Below are 21413 nucleotides of genomic sequence, written 5' to 3' on the forward strand. Positions count from 1 at the left end.
TTCCCAAGCTGGAGTGCAGTGGTGCATTCAAAGCTCACTGCACACTTAAACTGGGCTCAAGCAACCTTTCCTCCTCAGCCTCCCAAGTAGCTGAGACTAAAGATGAGTGCCACCACTAATTTTAAAATTTTCTGTAGAGATGGTGTCCTATGTTGCCCAGGCTGGTTTTGAACTCCAGGCCTCAAGTGATTCTCCTACCTCGCCTCCCAAAGTCCTGGGATCACAGGGGTAAGCTGTTGTGCCTGGCCAATTTTTATTTTTATTTTATTATTTATTTATTTATTTATTTATTTTTGAGACAAGAGTTTTTCTCTTGTCACCCAGGCTGGATCTCGGCTCACTGCAACCTCCGCCTCCTGGGTTCAGGCGATTCTCCCGCCTCAGCCTCCCGAGTAGCTGGGATTACAGGCGCGCACCACCATGCCTGGCTAAGTTTTGTATTTTTAGCAGAGACAGGATTTCACCATGTTGGCCATGCTGGTCTTGAACTGACCTCAGGTGATCCACCTGCCTCGGCCTCCCAAAGTGTTAGGATTACAGGCGTGAGCCATCGCGCCTGGCCTATTTTTATTTTTGGGACGGGGTCTTGCTCTGTTGCCCAGGCTGGAGAGCAGTGGGGCAATCACAGTTTGCTGAAGCCTTGAACTTTTGGGCTTAAGCAGTCGTTCTGCTTCATCCTCCTAAGTAGCTGGGACTGAAATAACTATTTAGATCTTAATTATGACTTAGGTTGAAACAACAGTAAGAAAGAAAACAAGAACCTAAAGTAATACCTGGATGGCTGAAGTTTACATGTTTTTCCCTCCAAATACACAGATCACCAGGGAAGGGAGCAAGGGGGCAACCTGTTACCACTTCAGTTTGAAATTCATAGAAGCATGTTATAGAATATACATCTGAAAGAACATTTTGTACTATGCATTTGAGTATTTTTATTATCATAATCAATAGTTATTTGATTAAACAAATAATCATTTGTTTATAATTGAAATGAAACTTTTCATGTAACACTTATCAAAAGGCAGAGAAGCGATTGAAACTCTTCATTTGAAAAATAAAAGCATTGGTTTTCCCTTAGATATTGGATCAGAAAGGTACACTTTCAGCTTCACCATTCGGGATTCACCAGCACATTTTGTAAATGCAGCTTCCTGGGGCAATGAAGATTACATCAAGTCTCTTTCTGACAGCTTTAGGGTTGGTGATTGTGGTAAGTTGGCATTGATTCTTAAACTTTTTCCATCATAGTGTTATTCCTGTGGTATGTTTATGGTAACTATACTGAAGGAGTTGAAATGAGACACAGTTCATAATTCTCAAGAACTTTATCAGAAAAAATCAAGTGTTAAGAGTATAATGCAGTGGGGCACGGTGGCTCATGCCTGTAATCCCAACACTTTGGGAGGCTGAGGGGGGTGGATTGCGTGAGTTCAGGAGTTCGAGACCAGCCTGAGCAACATGGCAAAACCCCATTTCTACAAAAAATACAAAAAATTAGCTGGGTATGGTGGCGTGGGCCTGTAGTACCAGCTACTAAGGAGCCTGAAGCAGGAGGATGGCTTGAGCCCTGGAGGTGGAGGTTGCAGCGAGCCAACATCGTATCTCTGCACTCCAGCCTGGGTCACAGAGTAAGACCCTGTCTCAAAAAAAAAAAAAAAGACTGCAATGCAAGGCATTCAGAATGTTACTTGAAGCATACAAACGTGATAGTTATATTTTTACTAGATAACCTTACTGTCTTTGGTTTATTACATATTTCAATTTGCATCAACCCATATTATTGTTATAATTGGTTATCTTTCTATAGACATATAATACGGCCACTGAATATATTTTTATAAAAGTTGACATTTGACCACTGAATAGATTTTGATAAAAACTGATATTTAAATTGTTAATGGGATTTTAAGGAACTTTACTTTTAGTTGAAATACCAAATCTTTTACATCTATTCACCCCAGTATCTCTTTGACAGAACAGCCTCATATAGTAGAAAGAACAGGAGACTTTGAAAACACAGAGGTCTAGATTCAAATCCCAGTTCCAACATTTACTTACATTATGGCTTTGAGAAAATTTCTTAATCTTGTTGGGTCTCAACTATGAAATAATACCTCATTAGGTTCTTGTAAATATTAAATGAGATGGTGTACCTAGTATAACGTGTGGAACTTAGTCACTCAACAGATAACTTTTATGAGCCCTAGCCTCATAAAAGGAACAAGAAAGCATGTATACTAGTTCTTCACGATAGGAAAAGAGAAAAAAGTAATGCAGGTAATGAAAACACTCCTCTTTCATACTGTGGTCTCAAGCAGCCGACTCCCCATACCAGTTATTTAGAACCTAATCATATATTGCCTTGTATTGTTAACTTTCAGGACAATGTATGGTATCTCTCTAGTTGAATAATAGGGTCATTGAACATATGGACTATGAAGGCAGAAAGCTTCACAAACTTCTTAGGGCCCAGTATAGCTATAGACATCCCTTGAATAAATGCTGGAATATTAGTTACATATGGAGATAAAGATTTCAATTTTGACATCTCAGTATCAAAATATGTTATATGTTGATGATGGAGAAGATGAATGAGGTGAGAAATTTTTAAAGCCTAGAGTCGATGATGATCATAAATTAAACAGGATGTTATTTAGGATGTTAGTGTTTATCTTGTTACTGTTTTGTAATATCATCATACTTTGCCCTCTGTTTTAGTGATAATTGAAAATCCTCTGATCCAAAGAAAGGAAATAGAAAGAGAAGAAAAATTCAGCCCTGCAACTCCTAGGTAAGCATCTGTCTAGCATAGAGATTGTGCCAGAATGATCATTACTAATAATGTTGTATCAGATTAGCAGAGATCTTACTAAAAGTGTTCTGTTTCTATTTCAATAAAAATGAGGAGTTTAATTTTCTCTTACAAAATTCATCTTTGATTATGACATAATTTACTTTGATACAGAGTCACATGAAAAATGGCTTTGGTTTTAGTACTTTGATTCTCATTCTTAGATTTACAAAAATTTGACTTTGTCATGTTAAAACTGAATGAGGAGAAAAGATAAACTTTGGAAATTACATCTGTCTTTTTTCCTGTCAAGGTATCCTTCTACTCACAGGCTTACCATCTTAGGGCAGATTCCTTCGAAGCAGAGCTTGAGAGGAGGACTCTTGTGGGAGTGGTTGGTTGAGGGTGAGCTCTCAGGGGAACCCTGCGAGGATAGACCAGGAAGCAGCTGAGCAGAGAAGTGGGTTCACCTGGAGCCTCAGCAGGAGCCGGGAGGGAGCTCTGGAGTGGGAGTGGTCCCTTAGAGCAGTGCCCTGGCTGTAGTCCATCCACTCCCCAAATCCCCAGGATGGGGCAAGGCATCAGCTCAAAGGCAGGTCTGGCAGTTCTGGAGAGAAGGGTGTAGCTGTGCCCTGTACCAGCCTGTAAAGGGCTCTTGGTGGGCACGGCAGTCTACGGCATTTACACTCGCATCAACTGTGACCCGTTCCCACCTTCTTTTCTGACCTCATCTCATGCCAGACTCTCAAGCCTTATTTCTCTGTAGCCACAGTGAATTTCTTTATATTTCATGAACACCGTGAACTCATTCTGCACTAAGAACTTTTGTATTTCCTTTTATTTTTATTTTTTATTTTTTACTGAGACAGAGTCCCACTCTGTTGCCCAGGCTGGAGGTCAGTGGCACGATCTCGGCTCACTGTAACCTCTAACTCCTGGGTTCAAACCATTCTCCCACCTCAGCCTCCCAAGTAGCTGTGATTACAGGCACACGCCCCACACCCAGCTAATTTTTGTATTTTTAGTAGAGGTGGGGTTTCACTATGTTGGCCAGGCTGGTGTCGAACTCCTGACCTCAAGTGATCCACCTGCCTCGGCCTCCCAAAGGGCTGGGATTACAGGCGTGAGCCACCGCGCCTGGCCAAACTTTTGTATTTTCTATTCTCTCTCTGCATAGAACATTCTCCCATCTGTTTGACTGTTTGCTTCTTTGGGTTATTGACTCACAGCTTAAATGTCATCTTCTTCAACCTTCCCCATCTACTCTGTTTGTGGTAGCGCTAATGGTCAATTACTGGGATTTTGCCCTGGCTTTTGTCACCATAACCCAAGTCACTGTCTGAGATTGTTTGATTCATTGTTCTTGGGTCTCCCCCTCACATATGTGAGCCTCATGAGATCAAAGGTCTTGTCTGCCTTCTTCACCACCATATCCCTTGTGCCTAGCATAGGGTCTGGTATATAACAGATTCTCAGTATTCATGGAAGTGATGGATGGATGGTTAGATGGAGAGAACATTCTTGGTAGAGGGAAGAAACAGGAAACCTCCTGTCTTTTCCAGAACAGTTAATATTAGGTTGAGCCATATGAAACTGCTGATGTTTTACTATTTTTCATCTAGAAATACCAATTTCATAATGTAATAGTCTGATACGGCTGGAATGCAGGGCATGGGCAGGAGGAGAAGCTTAAGGTGGAAGCAGAGATATTTTACAGACAGCTTTGCTTTCATACCGAGTTATTTCCTTTGTGACTGGTAGCCACAATGACGGTCTTTGAGCTGGGAAATAATATTTTCATATTTGTGGTTTAGGAAGATCACTTTGCTTATGGAGGATGGACTGTAGGGGAATGAAGCTTAGTTAGGAGAGCAAGGCAGTGGCTTGGGAGAGAAGTGATGAGGTAGGTAAGTGAGGCCGAGCAGTGGGGAGGAGGTGGGGCTGGGTTAGAGGACTGCTGGGGCACAGAGTCCAAGGGCCGGGAGGGACTCGGTGCAGGAGGGAGAGCTCCTCAGTTCGGGCTCACTGTGCCAGTGTTCTGCGTCTGCTCCATGCAGAGCTCAGCAGGGGTAGGAAAAACACAGTCCGTGACCTGAGGCACTAAGGCAGAACAGCCAGGTCCATAAGAGAGAGAAACAACCAGTCCTTGGGTTTGTATACCCCTGAAAGTTTCAGAGCGCTTTTATGCTCCTATTTTTTTGGAGAAGGAAACAAGTGCAGAGCCTTGGGCAAGATCAGACAAATGGTATGCTTAGAACCCCGACACAAATCAATTCTCAAAACATTTCCTTAATGAAAGTGCACTGTAAACAAAAAATGTTTTGCTGTATTATTCAATGTTTCTAAGAGTAAAAAGTATATATTAGTATTGTCTAAATTTCAATGAAAAATGTAGTTTAAATGTGGACCTGGAAATATTTTTCTATCCAAAGATCACTTTCAAATAACTTTCTTGTGTTTTTGCAATTTAGCAACTGTAAACTGTTGCTCAGTGAGAATCACTCAACAGTAAAAGTTTGTTCCAGTTATGAAGTGGACACAAAGTTACTTTCTTTGATACATTTACCTGTTAAAGAGTCTCATGATTATTATTCACTGGGTGACATTGTTGCAAATGGACACAGTCTTAATGGGAGGATTATTAACGTGCTTGCAGCTGTGAAGTCGGTAAGTTAAAACCCTGACAAAGCCAAGTGCATTTTGGCAGGGGAGGTGCAGTCACTTGTTCTGTGTTTGGGATGGAGTGGTCACGATCAGCTGGGGTAACTTTTCTTCTCTATCTTGGTAGTATGCTGAATTAAGAAAACAGTAACACTTCTCATTAAAGGAAAACTAGCTTTTTATCTGTGGATGAGTAGTAAAATAAAATTGTATTTGAATGCTAAATGCAGTGTTCCACTCTGCTCATAAATGATCTGCTAACTATAGGATAACTTTTTATACATTGCTTAAACAAAGATGTAAATGGAAAGGGTAAGCTTATTGACTCGAAAATCTCCATGACCTTCCTTGAAGGGGCGTAGTTGAATAAGTTAAGGGATCAGTTCTGTGCCTTTGTGCTCAGAGCTGCCCAGCAACCAGGGAGAGAGTGGGAATACACACTGCCCTGCTGTAGGGCTCCATGGTCTAATAGGTGGAGTGGGACTATGCTGGTGAGGTGCACGGGAGGATGGCACTCCATGGGGCACCAGGGGGGTGTTCCCTTCTGGTGCATCAGCGTCTGTCTGAATTACTGTAGCAAGTTCTGAGCTCTGTAGTTGGACAGACCAGAGCCACAAGGCAGAGATTGAGATGTAGACCTCAACAGTAAAGTTTCACAAAATAAAGTACATGAAAATTAGTCCAGGCACAGTGGCTTACACCTGTGATCCTAGCACTTTGGGAGACCAAGGCAGATGGATCACTTGAGCCCAGTTCAAGACCAGCCTGGGCAACATGGTGAAACTCCATCTCTACAAAAAATACAAAAATTAGCCGGATGTGGTGGTGTGTACCTGTAATCTCAGCTGCTTGGGAGGCTGAAGTGGGAGGATCACCTGAGCCTGGGAGGTTGAGGTTGCAGTGAGCCAAAATCATGCCACTGCACTCCAGCCTGGGCAATAGAGGGAGACCCTGCCTCAAAAAAAAAAAAAAAAAAAAAGTCCTGGCATGGTGGCTCATGCCTGTAATCCTAGCACTTTGGGAGGCTGAGGTGGGTGGATCACAAGGTCAGGAGTTCGAGACCAGCCTGGCCAATATGGTGAAACACCATCGCCACTAAAAATACAAAAATTAGCTGGGTGGCCTGGTGCGGTGGCTCACGCCTGTAATCCCAGCACTTTGGGTGGCTGAGGCGGGAGGATCACGAGGTCAGGAGATCGAGACCATCCTGGCTAACACGGTGAAACCCCGTCTCTACTAAAAATACAAAAAATTAGCCAGGCGAGGTGGTGGGCGCCTGTAGTCCCAGCTACTCAGGAGGCTGAGGCAGGAGAATGGTGTGAACCCGGGAGGCAGAGCTTGCAGTGAGCCAAGATTGCGCCACTGCACTCCAGCCTGGGCGACAGAGCGAGACTCCGACTCAAAAAAAAAAAAAAAATTAGCTGGGCATGGTGACAGGTTCCTGCAGTCCCAGCTACTCGGGAGGCTGAGTCAGGAGAATCACTTGAACCTGGAAGGTGGAGGTTGCAGTGAGCCGAGATCGTACCACTGCCCTCCAGTCTGGGCGACAGAACAAGACTTCGTCTCAAAAAAAAAAAAATTAGCTGGGCATGGTGGCAGGTACCTGTAGTCCCAGCTACTCAGGAGGCTGAGGCAGGAGAATTACTTGAACCCAGGAGACAGAGGTTGCAATGAGCTGAGATGGCACCACTGCACTCCAGCCTGGGCGACAGAGCGAGATTCTGGGTTGATAAATAAATAAATAAAGAGGCAAGAGTAATTTCTTAATATAGAGAGGGATGATAGTCAAGAGACAAAAAAAAAAAAGGAAAAAACACACATGCTTATGATAGTTCATGTAAGTAAATGTGAATTGCTTGTCATATTAAATGGTGACTGAGAGAACGTGACCCTTTCAGATGGCAGGGCCCTGGCTGTGGAGGACATGCCTGCCACCTGGGGAGCATCTGTATACTTTAGGGAGAAGGAATAAGCCCGCTATATGATCATCTTGAAAAGCAGGAGAAGTCACTTTGTAGGCAGTTTATGTTCAATCCTATTCAGTTGTTCAAAGGAGTGCTCAATTGTTTGCGATTTCCCCAAATTCTAGACAATGCTATTACATTTATAATGAAGTAAGAATTGTCTACAACCCTGAATGAATATAGTAGTGTAAGCAGGAAACTGCGGCAGCTTTCCCACCCCCTCAGTGAGTCTGGAACCTTTCATATGTCACGTCACTTCTTCTCATGCCTTTCATCTCCCCTTTGGCTTTCAGCCCTCTTACATTTTCTTTTCTTCATACTTTTTTTTTTTTTTGAGATGGAGTCTTGCTCTGTCACCCAGGCTGGAGTGCAGAGTGCAGTGGCGTGATCTTGGCTCACTGCAACCTCCACCTCCCGGGTTCAAGCAATTCTCCTGCCTCAGCCTCCCGAGTAGCCAGGACTACAGGCGTGCACCACCATGCCCAGCTAATTTTTGTATTTTTAGTAGAGACAAGGTTTCACCATATTGGCCAGGCTAGTCTCGAACTCCTGACCTCGTGATTCACCCACCTCGGCCTCCCAAAGTGCTGGGATTACAGGCGTGAGCCACCGAGCCCGGCCACTCTTCACACTTTCATTTAACCTGTTGTTTCTTCCTCTCACCCCCACTGGCGTTTCACTTTAAAACTCCTTTTTAATACAGTGTTCTCCACCTCTCCAACCCCAGATGTTAGGCTGACCTCTCAGCCTCTGGCTGTCCTTTCTAGGTCCCTTTCTCTGGGCACCACAGATGCAGTGGTGGCAGAGGTGGGGGCGGCCAGTGACTGTCCATGCTGGGCCTGCTGCTGTGCATCTCTCAGAGGTGCCTGCCGTTCCCACATGAGAAGCCACTAGGTGGAGAGAAGGGTCCTAGTTTCAACTCTTCTTTTTTTTTTTTTTTAACTTGCTTTAATGGGCAAGAGCATTTCCACTTCTTTGATCATCTCACCCCACAATGGACAGAATTGGACAGTGTCAAAATTTCCTGTGTATCTTGCATGTGGCTCTCACCATGGTAGCCCTGTGGAGAAGGCAAAGGACATATCCTATATTTGTTTGTTTCCTGTGGACACTTTTTATACCACAGATATGCTATATTTGATGTTCACTAAGACGGAGATGCTGAGCCCCAGAGAGCCTGAGTCCATTCAGTCATATGAGTTCCACGCTGAGCCGTGGGGATACACAGGTGCTGGAAACACAGTCCCTGCCCTCGAGGAGTCCACGTAGGTGCCCCAGAGGGGCCTGTCGTGGAGCTTTGTTGTGACATGTTAAAAAGACTTTCAGTCTCTACTTCAAGCACCTGTCTCCCTGTGTCTCTTAAAAGTGTTGTGTGACTTACAACTTCAGCTACGTACATGTAGTTTAGAGATAGAAGATGCTTTAAAATAATCAACTATATATTACTGGTTCTTGCTAGTTTAATATTTCTAATTTGGTGTTTAAAAGGGGAACATTTGAGTATTTTCATCAACAAATACTTAAGTACTTCTACATACAGGTGAAGAGTAATGATTTATTTCCATTTCTAAGGTTGGAGAGCCAAAATACTTTACAACTTCAGACCGGAGAAAAGGCCAGAGGTGTGAAGTTAGACTCTATGATGAAACAGAGTCTTCTTTTGCGATGACATGGTAAACACCGACGTCTGTTCCAAACTGTGAAATCCCTGTTGTTATCACCAGGACATTTTCATTTTATCAAAAATATGATGGACTTCATATCAAGAGAGGATAATGATAGGAGATGAATGATATTTTAAAAAATAAATCTCACTCTTGAATGTTGAGTTGTTATGGACACCACCTTAAAATGAGGTCTTTAGATGGCATGGAATTGCTTAGGAGGACTCCACCGTGCCCAGTTTTATTATTGAATTCTGTCGTATAACAAATGATGTTTTATTAGGTCCCATGGAACAAGCCAGAGTTTCCCTCTGTGCTTCCTGGGAAGTATCCTGGAGCAGGGCAGGACACAGGGGCACGTGGGCCAGGGTGGGGACTGCACCCTGAAGCACTGCCAGGTACAACAAGGCATTGTCTAGACCTCTGATGCCTGGGTACCAAAGGAACTGATTTCAAAAATGTCTTCAACCCATCAAGGCCCCTGAGCAGTTTATCCACTGGGGGACACTCACCTTCATGGTCTGAAAGTGTGAGTTTAAAGTCTTCAGGCTTTAGTTCTAACTAGCCTGGAGTGATTAAGTGTTGGAAAAATAAATAAAGAATTGGCAGAGCAGAGTATTACTAGAGGAGAGTGTGTGTTGAAGGAATGTTCTCTCATGGAGATGTTAAATTCTCCCTAGGAGGAAGCTGGCATCCTTAAGACTGGGAGGTCTTTGACCACCTTGGGGATGGCTGACCCCAGCCACTGAAGCTTTCTTTTATTGTTGTAAATAATATGTCACTATCAGTTTTTTCTAGTGTATTCAATTTGTATTACTTCTTTTTAAACAAATGCAGTTGGGATAATGAATCCATTCTACTTGCACAGAGCTGGATGCCACGAGAAACAGGTATTATCATTCAATGATTGTGTCCAATATTTGTCATTTTATATCCTCCCATGTAATAATTTTAAATGGCTTTTTTCCCAAACAGTAATATTTGCCTCAGATGTAAGAATAAATTTTGACAAATTTCGGAACTGCATGACAGCAACTGTAATCTCAAAAACCATTATTACAACTAATCCAGGTAAAAAACTTTGTGAAACCTTTTATCCCTTTGGAAATGACTGAACACATTTCAATATTTATACAGTATATTTAAGAATGAAAATTCAGCCTGGATTTAATTCAAATTAGAAGTAAAAATTGCTTTATATAACTTTTTTAAAAACTTACAATGAACTTTGATATCTTTACTAAAGAAATGTGAGGCCGGACGCGGTGGCTCATGCCTGTAATCCCAGCACTTTGGGAGGCCAAGGCAGGTGGATCACCTGAGGTCAGGAGTTCAAGACCAGACTGGCCAACATGGTGAAACCCAGTCTCTACTAAAAATATAAAAATTAGCTGGGCTTGGTGGTGGGCGCCTGTAATCCCAGCTACTCGGGAGACTGAGGCAGGAGAATCACTTGAACCCAGGAGGCGGAAATTGCAGTGAGCTGAAATTGCGCCATTGTACTCCAGCCTAGGCCACAAGAGCAAGACCCCGTCTTAAAAAAAAAACAAGGCTGGTGCGGTGGCTCACACCTGTAATCCCAGCACTTTGGGAGGCCAAGGCGGGCTGCTCACAAAGTCAAGAGATTAAGACCATCCTGGCCAACATGGTGAAACCCTGTTTCTACTAAAAATAGAAAAATTAGCCAAGCGTAAAAGTGTGCGCCTGTAGTCCCAGCTACTCGGGAAGCTAAGGCAGGAGAATCACTTCAACCCAGGAGTTGGAGGTTGCAGTGAGCCGAGATTGCACCACTGCACTCCAGCCTGGCGACAGAGCCAGACTCCGTCTCAAAAAAAAAAAAAAAAAAAAAAAAAAAAAGTGAAAAACCAGATTAATTTTAAAGTATAATTCATTGTGATAATTTTTGAGAGATCGATTTTATTGCTTGGATGCTAAATTATTGACTAATAGGTAAATTCAGTTTTGCTACATTCAAATAACTTTTACTGCTAGGACATTGATAACACATGCATACGCGTGCACACAGTACTCTCTGTGTAGTATCATTAGCTCATAACTGCACATTAAATGCCCAGACGATCCCCTGGAGTGGTTGTTGAAGGAGTTACAGTTTACTACAGCATGAAATCAAGGGAGCCAGACTGGGGAGATGAGGGATTAGTGCCTGTGAGCATTCCCAGGGTGCTTTATAGTGCAGACATAACCGTCAAGCCAGTACTGCCAAAGAAATGGAGTAATCAATCCTTCGCCATCTCATGAAGCTATGAGTATAGTATGTAGTGTATCATTTAAAACATACGCTCACTCTGCTGGTCTGTAACAAAGCATCAGCAGTGACAGAATTATAAAGCAATGTGTGCTTTTGACCAAACCATTATCAGCATTTTTAAAAGATAGAATTACTATGAGGAATGGTGTAAAATATTGAGACTCTGGTTTTTATATGAGTACTCTGAATCTTGCACATCCAACACATGGATGTTGTCTCCTTGAAGGCAGCACCATGGGAGGAGATGTGCATGCCCCGAATTGCTCTTCACTGAACTAATTTACTGAGCATGTGCTGTATGTTGGGTGCTGTTCTGGGGTGCAACGACAAAATGGATAAATATTTCCACCCTCATGGAGTTTACCCTCCAGCAGGGAGAGACAGAGAATAAATAATGAAGATAATATGTCCGTGAATTATGAAATATTTAAGGAGAACAGGTGGAACAGAGTCAGGAGGACCTAGAGAGCCACAAGGTGGTCAGGCACGCCGCATGGGAGAGTGACGTTTGAGCAAAGACTTGATGAGGAGGCTAAAGGGATAACCAAGGGAAAGCCCTGTGCCTATGTGTGGGAGGAACGCCCAGGGGCTGGTGTGGCTGGAGCCCAGGAGTTCAAGGCCAGCAGGAGCTGTTCTGAGAAGAGATGGGGCACCCAGGAAGAAGGCCTCGGAGGCTGTTAGAGTGCACTGGCTTCTGCTCTGCATGGGGTAGCAGGCTGGGGTTTGGAGCAGAGCGGTGACAGCATCTGACTTGGCTCTGAGAGGTTTGCTCTGACTGCTCTGTTGGAAATTGATGGTAACACACGATAGTCTATTATCAACACTCAGGACAACAGTGTGACACTCTTCAGTTTTTTCTTTCCTGGAGGGAGGTACTATGTATGGTTTATTTATTTTAATTTATTTTATTTTATTTTTTTTGAGACCGTCTCACTCTGTTGCCCAGGCTGGAGTGCAGTGGTGCGATCTCGGCTCACTGCAAGCTCCGCCTCCTGGGTTCACGCCATTCTCCTGCCTCAGCCGCCCAAGTAGCTGGGACTACAGGCGCCCGCCACCACAGCCAGCTAATTTTTTTGTATTTTTTAGTAGAGACGGGGTTTCACCATGTTGGCCAGGATGGTCTTGATCTCTTGACCTCGTGATCCACCTGCCTTGGCCTCCCAAAGTGTTGGGATTACAGGTGTGAGCCACTGTGCCTGGCCTAATTTTTGTACTTTTTGTAGAGATGCGGTTTTGCAGTGTTTCTCAGGCTGGTCTCAAACTGCTGGGCTCAAGTGATCCACTGGTCTTGGCCTCCCAAAGTGCTGGGATTACAGGCCTGAGCCACCGTGCCCTGCCTGAGCATCTTATATACCTTTTGCCTATCTGATGGGAGCTTATGACCCTCTCCCCAGAGTAGTGCTATTCCCATGTGTAGAATTTGCATAAACTGTCATATTCCTGGACCCCAAATCCATGAAGCCTAGGCTGAGGCTCTTCTTTTAAAAGGATTTTGCTGGCCAGGCGCAGTGGCTCATGCCTGTAATCCCAACGCTTTGGGAGGCCGAGGTGGGCGGATCACTTGAGGTTAGGAGTTCAAGACCAGCCCGGTCAACATGGTGAAATATCATCTCTACTAAAAATACAAAAATTAGCCGGGCATGGTGGTATGGTGCCTATAGTCCCAGCTACTAGGGAGGCTAAGGCAGGAGGATCGCTTCAGCCGGGGAGGCGGATGTTGTAATGAGTCGAGATCATGCCACTGCACCCCAGCCTGGGCAACAGAGTGAGACTCTGTCTCCAAAAAAAAAAAAAAAAAAAAAAAAAGAGAAGGGATAGGATGATAGGATTCTCCTTATTGCTATTGCTGGCTTATGCCAGACATGCAGGAGGGACCGGGAGGAAAAGAGGGAAGTTTTAGATCACTCCCTGAAGGCATGTTCTGTAGCATAGTTCTAGGAGATGAGTTACCTAGTTATCGTAGATGATGCTTAATTCACCTGAAGAGATGAAGAGAGTAACAATGGAATTTAGCATGAAATAATGTATTCTGCAAGCCACATTACATTGTGTGGAAGAGGAATTTTGCTATTGCTTTTGTGGAGGATATTTAATGTGTTTAATATCAGTAGCAGTCACTGATAGAAAAAGATACTACTGGATCAAAATTTATCATCTTTTTGCCTACAAGAAGGGACAAGCCATAAGTGAGACTCCATCTCTACAAAAAATTAAAACAAAAATAGCTGGGCATGGTGGCACGTGCCTGTGATCTCAGCTACTCAGGAGGCTGAGATAGGAGGACCGCTTGAGCCCTGGAGGTAGAGACTGCAGTGAGCTGTGTTCATGCCACTGCACTGCAGCCTCGGTGACAGAGCAAGACCCTGTCTCAAAAAATAATAATAATAATAAAATAAAGCCGTGATGGTTACTTTGGAAACATTTTTTAAAATGTTGGCATTATCATTTGTAGATAATGCCATTTCAGGAAACTTGAGAGAGCACACAGGCATTCAGCGAGCTGTGAGGTAAACTTGATAGAGTGTATTTCAGTCCCTGCCCTGCCACACAACCCTAAAACGGGGACAGGAATGACAGTGTCTACAGCCGTTTTTAGGCTACTCAAGGGCAGCCCGATTTATATGGGAACTTTGTTTTCTGATCAGTAGGTCATATTAAAGTAATCACAAAGTAGTTCCTTCTTTCTCTCTCTTTCTTTCTCTTTCTCTGTTTTTTCTTTCTCCCCTGCCCTCCCCTCCCCTCTTCTCTTTTCTTCTTTTTTTTGGGGGGGTCTCAAACTCCTGACCTCAAGAAATCCTCCTGCCTCAGCCTCCTGAAGGATTACAGGTGTGAGCCACCTTGCTTGGCCCAAAAATAGGCTTTGTTTGTTTGTTTGTTTTTTGAGATGGAGTCTTGCTGTGTCACCCAGGCTGGAGTGCAGTGGCGCGTGCTCAGCTCACTGCAACCTCTGCCTCCTGGGTTCAAGCAATTCTCCTGTCTCAGCCCCCCAAGTAGCTGGGATTACAGGCGCGCACCACCACACCTGGCTAATTTTTGCATTTTTAGTAGAGACGGGGTTTCACAATGTTGGCCAGCCTGGTCTTGAACTCCTGACCTCAGGTGATCCACCTGCCTCAGCCTCCCACAGTTCTGGGATTACAGGCGTGAGCCACAGCGCCCGGCCCCAAAATAGCTTTTTCTCTTTTTTTGAAATGGAGTCTTGCTGTGTCGCCCAGGCTGGAGTGCAGTGGCGTGATCTCGGCTTACTGCAATCTCTGCCTCCTGGGTTCAAGTGATTCCCCTGCCTGAGCCTCCTGAGTAGCTGGGACTACAGACGTGTGCCACCATGCCTGGCTAATTTTTTGTATTTTAGTAGAGACGGGGTTTCACCATGTTGGCCAGGATGGTCTTGATCTCCTGACCTCGTGATCCGCCCGCCTCAGCCTCCCAAAGTGCTGGGATTATAGGCGTGAACCACCACGCCCAGCCCATCATCTAGGTTTTAAGCCCCACATGCATTAGCTATTTGTCCTGATGCTCTCCCTCCCCTCACCCCCCATTCCCCAACAGGCCCCAGTGTGTGTTGTTCCCCTCCCTGTGTCCATGTTATCTCATTGTTCAGCTCCCACTTATGAGTGAGAACATATGGTATTTGGCTTTCTGTTCCTGTGTTAGTTTGCTGAGAATGGCGGCTTTCAGCTTTATCCATGTCTCTGCAAAGGACATGATCTCATTCCTTTTTATGGTTGCATTGTATTCCATGGTATACATGTACCACATTTTCTTTATCCAGTCTACCACTGATGGGCATTTGGGCTGGTTCCATGTCTTTGCTATTGTAAATAGTTATATCAGTTTTACTTTTAATTTCCTGGGCTACACCTGCCTTATAGAAATTAAGAAGCTCTAAATGGCTTGTGTTCATCCTAGCCAGGTGTCCAGATTCCCTTGTTTCTTTCTCTGCCCTGAGAGTGCTTATCAGATAGGGAGGGCACAATTCCTGCCTTTCTCTGACAGTCAGGATAACCCTATTGTCAGTGAGGACCTGCAGTGCTGGTACCCACCCATCCCTGCCAGCCCCCATCACAGGAAGCTTGTTGGCTGGATTTCTGTGGCCTCACTCCAGCAGATGCTCCCATCTGAAGCACAGCAATTCATGGTGCATATCTCTCCAAGTTAATAGAGTTCTGCATTCATTCATTCGCCCATGACCTTATCAGTATTTTTGAATGCCTTTTACTTGCCAAGAATTGAGATAATGTAAATTTCTGGAACAAGGAAGGAGATGAGTGGCTGGTCAGATGGATGTGAGGATAGTCATCACGTGGGACACTGCGTGCCGGCAAGGATTTGACAACCTAGTTCTGAGAAAGAACAGGTAGAAGACTTGTATTCTGGGAGCAAGGAGGAAGAAATGCCCAGATCTTCCCAGGGGAGTTAGGAAAGTGCAGACATTGTCAAGACCATTTGTAGAATATTCAGGGGGGCCTGGGGTACTTAATCATATGCCAGAGGCTGGGGTCCTGGGGTCCAAGGGCATCATGGGGGAGCTCTTTCCAAACTCGCGTTCCTGCCTTCTGGCACAACACCCCTGACCCTTGAGCACACTCATGTGCCAACGTCTACTAAAAATACAAAAAAGGCTGGGCGCGGTGGCTCACACTTGTAATCCCAGCACTTTGGGAGGCCAAGGCAGGCAGATCACGAGGTCAAGACCATCCTGGCTAACATGGTGTCTTTTGATGAACAGAAATTCATCAGCCTATTTTATATATTTCAATTGCCTTTTGAAAACCTTTTTTTTTATGATGAGTAAAGAAATACATATAAAATTCAGAAAAAATATATAAAAACATAAACAGGGAAAACAAAGATCACCTACAATCCCACTGTCTAGAGAGAATCATTTTTTCATATATATTCTTCCAGATAATTTTGCATTTATATATGTATTTTTTTTTTAGACAGAGACTTGCTCTGTTGCCCAGGCTGGAGTGCAGTGGCCCTATCTCAGTTTACTGCAAGCTCCGCCTCCCAGGTTCACGCCATTCTCCTGCCTCAGCCTCCCAACTAGCTGGGACTACAGGCGCCCACCACCACGCCTGGCTATTTTTTTTGTATTTTTAGTAGAGGTGGGGTGTCACCATGTTAGCCAGGATGGTCTCCATCTCCTGACCTTGTGATCCACCCGCCTCAGCCTCCCAAAGTGCTGGGATTACAGGCGTGAGCCACTGCGCCCGGTCCCTTATATATGTAGATTTTTTAATTAAAAGGGTATTGAACCACATAGGTTAGTAAGCTGCTCTTTTCACTAACATCTGTTTTAGATGTAATGTGGTGTACCTCTCTATGTTTACAGAATTCTACATCACATTGTTAATGGCCACGTAATATTCTATTTGATTATATTCGTACATGTCTTCACTTTTTACTATTAAAATGATTTTGGATGATTTAAATGTGATTTAAATGATAATCAGTTTGCTTTTTACTTATTATGCATTTTCAATTTAAGATACACCAGAAGCTAACATTCTGCTGAATTTTATACGAGAAAATAAAGAAACAAATGTTCTGGATGATGAAATTGACAGTTATTTCAAAGAATCCATAAATCGTAAGTGACCCTTTAAATATATTTGGATTTTTTTTAAAGGCCGAAATTGGGCCTGTAAAGGTTTGTTTGACATGGTAAAAGATACCAGATTCCTATTCTGTAACTCCTACATTTCTACTTTCTAAAGGTAGCTTAAAATAGTGGGCATCTTTTTCTTTTTCTTTTGAGCCCAGGAGTTCATGAGACCAGCCTGGCCAACATGGCAAAACCCCGTCTCTACGAAAAACACAAAAATTAGCCAGGTATCATGGGATGTGCCTATAATCCCAGCTGCTCAGGAGGCTGAGGCAGGAGAATCCCTTGAACCTGGGAGGTGGAGGTTGCAGTGAGCTGAGATCCAGCCTGGGTGACAGAGCGAGGCTACACTCCAGCCTGGGTGTCAGAGCAAGACTGTATCTCAAAAAATAAAAAAATAAAAGAAACACAATACAGAATGCTTGGCCAGGTGTGGTGGCTCACGCCTGTAATCCCAGCACTTTGGGAAACCAAGGAGGTCAGGAGTTTGAGACCAGCCTGGCCAACATGGTGAAATCCCATCTCTACTAAAAATACAAAAAATGAGCCAGGCATGGTAGGGGGCACCTGTAATCCCAAATACTCAGGAGGCTGAGGCAGGAGAATTGCTTGAACCCAGGAGGCGGAGGTTGCAGTGAGCCGAGATCGCACCACTGTACTCCAGTCTGGGCAACAGAGCGAGACCCCGTCTCAAAAAAAAAAAAAAAAAGAAACATAATACAGAATGCAACAAAGAGCCCCAAATAAACAGTTATTTGGTTAACATCTTTTAATCTATCTTTTTGTGCATATATACTAATAGAAGGATAAAGACATAAAAATATTATAGATAAATAGATACACATCACCATCTTTTTATTGAAGAAAATTAAATTTCATGCACTAGACATCAACAAAAGAAAAGAAACCAATGAAGTGCTGAAGGAACCGGATAAGTTCTCATAAAAGTTTTCTACCCCAAGTAATATTAGTTCCTGGAAGATTCTTCTAAGATAAAGAAAAATAAAAATGAATAATAGGTTATTGTTTTTAGTTTTGTAAAGTTTATTTTTGTTGTTGCTTCACATCCTCACTAATGTTGTGTTATTACTCTTTTAAATGTTAGGTGTTTAATGGAATTCTCTTTTTTTTTTTTTTTGAGATGGAGTCTGGCTCTGTCACCCAGGCTGGGATGCAAAGCCGCGATCTCGGCTGAGTGCAACCTCCACTTCCTGGGTTCAAGCGATTCTCCTTCCTTAGCCTTCCAAGTAGCTGGGATTACGGGCACACACTGCTACACCCAGCTAATTTTTTATTTTTAGTAGAGACAGAGTTTTGCTGTGTTGGCCAGGCTGGTCTCAAACCCCTGACCTCAAGCGATCCACCAGTCTCGACCTCCCAAAGTGTTAGAATTACAGGCATGAGCCACCACATCCGGCCTACTCTTGTTTAATTTGTATTTTCCTGATGATTATTGAGGCCAGTACGTGTATTGGCCATTTTGATAACTTTTTTTTGTGATGTACTTTATTTATTTATTATTTTATTTTATTTTATTTTTTGAGATGGAGTCTCGCTCTGTCGCCCGGGCTGGAGTGCAGTGGCGCGATCTCGGCTCACTGCAAGCTCCGCCTCCCGGGTTCACGCCATTCTCCTGCCTCAGGCTCTGGAGTAGGTGGGACGACAGGCGCCCACCCCACGCCCGGCTAATTCTTTGTATTTTTAGTAGAGACAGGGTTTCACCATGTTAGCCAGGATGGTCGCGATCTCCTGACCTCGTGATCAACCTGCCTCGGCTTCCCAAAGTGCTAGGATTACAGGCGTGAGCCACTGCGCCCGGCTGTGATGTACTTTTAAATTCTCTTCCCCATTTAAAAAATTGAGTCACTGTCGCCGGGCGCGGTGGCTCACGCCTGTAATCCCAGCACTTTGGGAGGCCGAGGCGGGCGGATCACGAGGTCAGGAGATGGAGACCATCCTGGCTAACACGGTGAAAACCCGTCTCTACTAAAAATACAAAAAAAATTAGCCGTGGTGGCGGGCGCCCGTAGTGCCAGCTACTCGGGAGGCTGAGGCAGGAGAATGGCATGAACCTGGGAGGAGGAGCTTGCAGTGAGCTGAGACCGCGCCACTGCACTACCGCCTGGGCGACGAACGAGACTGTCTCAAAAAATAAAAAATAAAAATAAAAAAATAATTTAAAAAAATCGAGTCACTGTCTTTTTTTTTTTTTTTTTTTTTTTTTTGAGATGGAGTTTTGCTCTTGTTGCCCAGACTGGAGTGCAGTGGCACCATCTTGGCTCACCACAACCTCCACTTCCCGGATTCAAGCGATTCTCCTGCCTCAGCCTCCTGAGTAGCTGGGATGACAGGCATGCACCACCATGCCTGGCTAATTTTTTTTTTTTTTTTAAGTAGAGACAGGGTTTCTCCATGTTGGTCAGTCTGCTCTCGATCTCCCAACCTCAGGTGATCTGCCCACCTCGACCTCCCAAATTGCTGGGATTACAGGCATGAGCCACCATGCCCAGCTGAGTCACTGTCTTTTTCTAATTGATATTTAAGAATTCTTTAGATAATTCTGGATGAGTCCTTTATCTCATTGTAGACTGCTAGCATCTCCCACTCTGTGGCTTGCCTTTTCACTTTTTAATGGTGTCTTTTGATGAACAGAAATTCTTCATTTTAATGAAGACTAATTTCATTTCCTTTTTTTCCTTATGTTTTGCTTTTATGTCCATTTATAGAATCAGTGTTTATATAGCTAACATAGTAATTTTTCTGTTACTTAAGCTACTGCATGTTCTCATTTGTCATAGCTTTCCATTCGGATGTAATCTTTTATATTTTTTAGACTATATACAGAACTGTAATACTTCTTTCTGTTTTTAGTAAGTACAATAGTTGATGTCTACACAGTTGAAGAATTAAAGGGAAGAGCTTTGAAGAATGAAGGAAAAGCTGATCCTTCCTATGGCATCCTTTATGCCTACATTTCCACACTCAACATTGATGATGAAACTACAAAAGTAGTTCGAAATAGATGGTAAGGATCCGTGTCACTTTTAGCAAATTCATTTTTGTAAGAAATAATTATTGTTAATAAATTTTAAGCTCTCTGAAAGTTAAAGCTGTTTGTTGATGTAACAGGGGTTATGTATTTGAGATAAATGTATAAAAAACTATACTGAAAAGTTTCCATAGCAAACCAGATTAAAATATTATAATTGCCTTTTAAAATATAATCTGTATTTCCGTAATTCTAACATATAAAGATATAATGTGAGAAACTTTTGACAAACTTGTCTAATGATTTGGCAGAAAGCTATTTTGGTTGCTAGGCCCTATAGCAATGTAGTGACAGCATTTAAAAAAAATTATTTTCAAGCCAGGTGCAGTAGCATGCGCCTGTAGTCTCAGCTACTCAGGAGGCTGATGTGGGAGGATCGGTTGAGCCCAGGAGTTTGAAGAGTTTGAGTCCAGCCTAGGAAACATCAAACCTCTTGTAGATCGAAGTTAGTATTTACTTGCATAGAAAGTAAACTCCAGGCCCGGCACAGTGGCTCACGCCTGTAATCCCAGCACTATGGGAGGTCGAGGCAGGTGGCTCACCTGAGGTCAGGAGTTTGAGATCAGCCTGGCCAATATGGTGAAACACCATCTCTACTAAAAATACAAAAAATTAGCTGGGTGTGGTGGCAGGCACCTGTAATGCCAGCTACTTTGGAGGCTGAGGCATGAGAATTGCTTGAACTCAGGAGGCGGAGGTCGCGGTGAGCCGAGATTGCGCCATTGCACTCCAGCCTGGGCGACAAGAGTGAAACTCTGTCTCAAAAAAAAAAAAAAAAAAAAAGAAAGAAAAGAAAGTAAACTCCAGTAGATTTAATACTCTTAGCTAAAAGATGCTTGGCAAGAAATGTGTAATATTATTAGGAAAGTCTCTCTATGGATTTTTATAACTGAATTTTCATTGAGATAATCCTAGATTCACATGGAAGTATAAGAAATAATAAGAGGGCTGGGCGCGGTGGCTCACGCCTGTAATCCCAGCACTTTGGGAGGCCGAGGCGGGTAGATCACGAGGTCAGGAGATTGAGACCATCCTGGCTAACACGGTGAAACCCTGTCTCTACTAAAAAATACAAAAAAATTAGCCAGGCATGGTGGTGGGCGCCTGTAATCCCAGCTACTCGAGAGGCTGAGGCAGGAGAATGGTGTGGACCTGGGAGGCAGAGCTTGCAGCGAGCCGAGATCGCGCCACTGCACTGCACTCCATCCTGGGCGACAGAGCGAGACTGTGTCTCAAAAAATAATAATAATAATAATAAGAGAGATCCCTTGTGGCTTTTGCCCCGTTTCCCCCAGTGTTACCATTTTGCAAGTGATAGTACCATGTCACAGCCAGGATATCAACACCATTCAATCCACTGGTCGTATTCAGATTCCTCCAGGTTCACATGCAGTCGTGTGTGTG

At 43.7% G+C, this 21413-nt stretch overlaps 1 protein-coding gene across 2 annotated transcripts in view; it reads left to right on the forward strand.

Annotated features, from left to right (window-relative positions):
• LOC100972985 (meiosis specific with OB-fold) overlaps positions 1-21413 on the forward strand; it is a 38764-nt gene that overhangs the window by 10930 nt on the left and 6421 nt on the right. For both annotated transcript variants that reach the window (XM_034940980.3, XM_034940978.3), the window contains exons 4-11: positions 1079-1210; positions 2719-2791; positions 5263-5458; positions 8989-9089; positions 9918-9970; positions 10056-10151; positions 16844-16945; positions 19832-19985. In XM_034940980.3, coding sequence (XP_034796871.1) covers positions 1079-1210; positions 2719-2791; positions 5263-5458; positions 8989-9089; positions 9918-9970; positions 10056-10151; positions 16844-16945; positions 19832-19985 — 907 coding nt within the window. The remainder of the gene's footprint in view (positions 1-1078; positions 1211-2718; positions 2792-5262; positions 5459-8988; positions 9090-9917; positions 9971-10055; positions 10152-16843; positions 16946-19831; positions 19986-21413) is intronic.

Source organism: Pan paniscus, chromosome 18 (assembly GCF_029289425.2).
Source record: "Pan paniscus chromosome 18, NHGRI_mPanPan1-v2.0_pri, whole genome shotgun sequence".
NCBI lineage: Eukaryota > Metazoa > Chordata > Mammalia > Primates > Hominidae > Pan > Pan paniscus.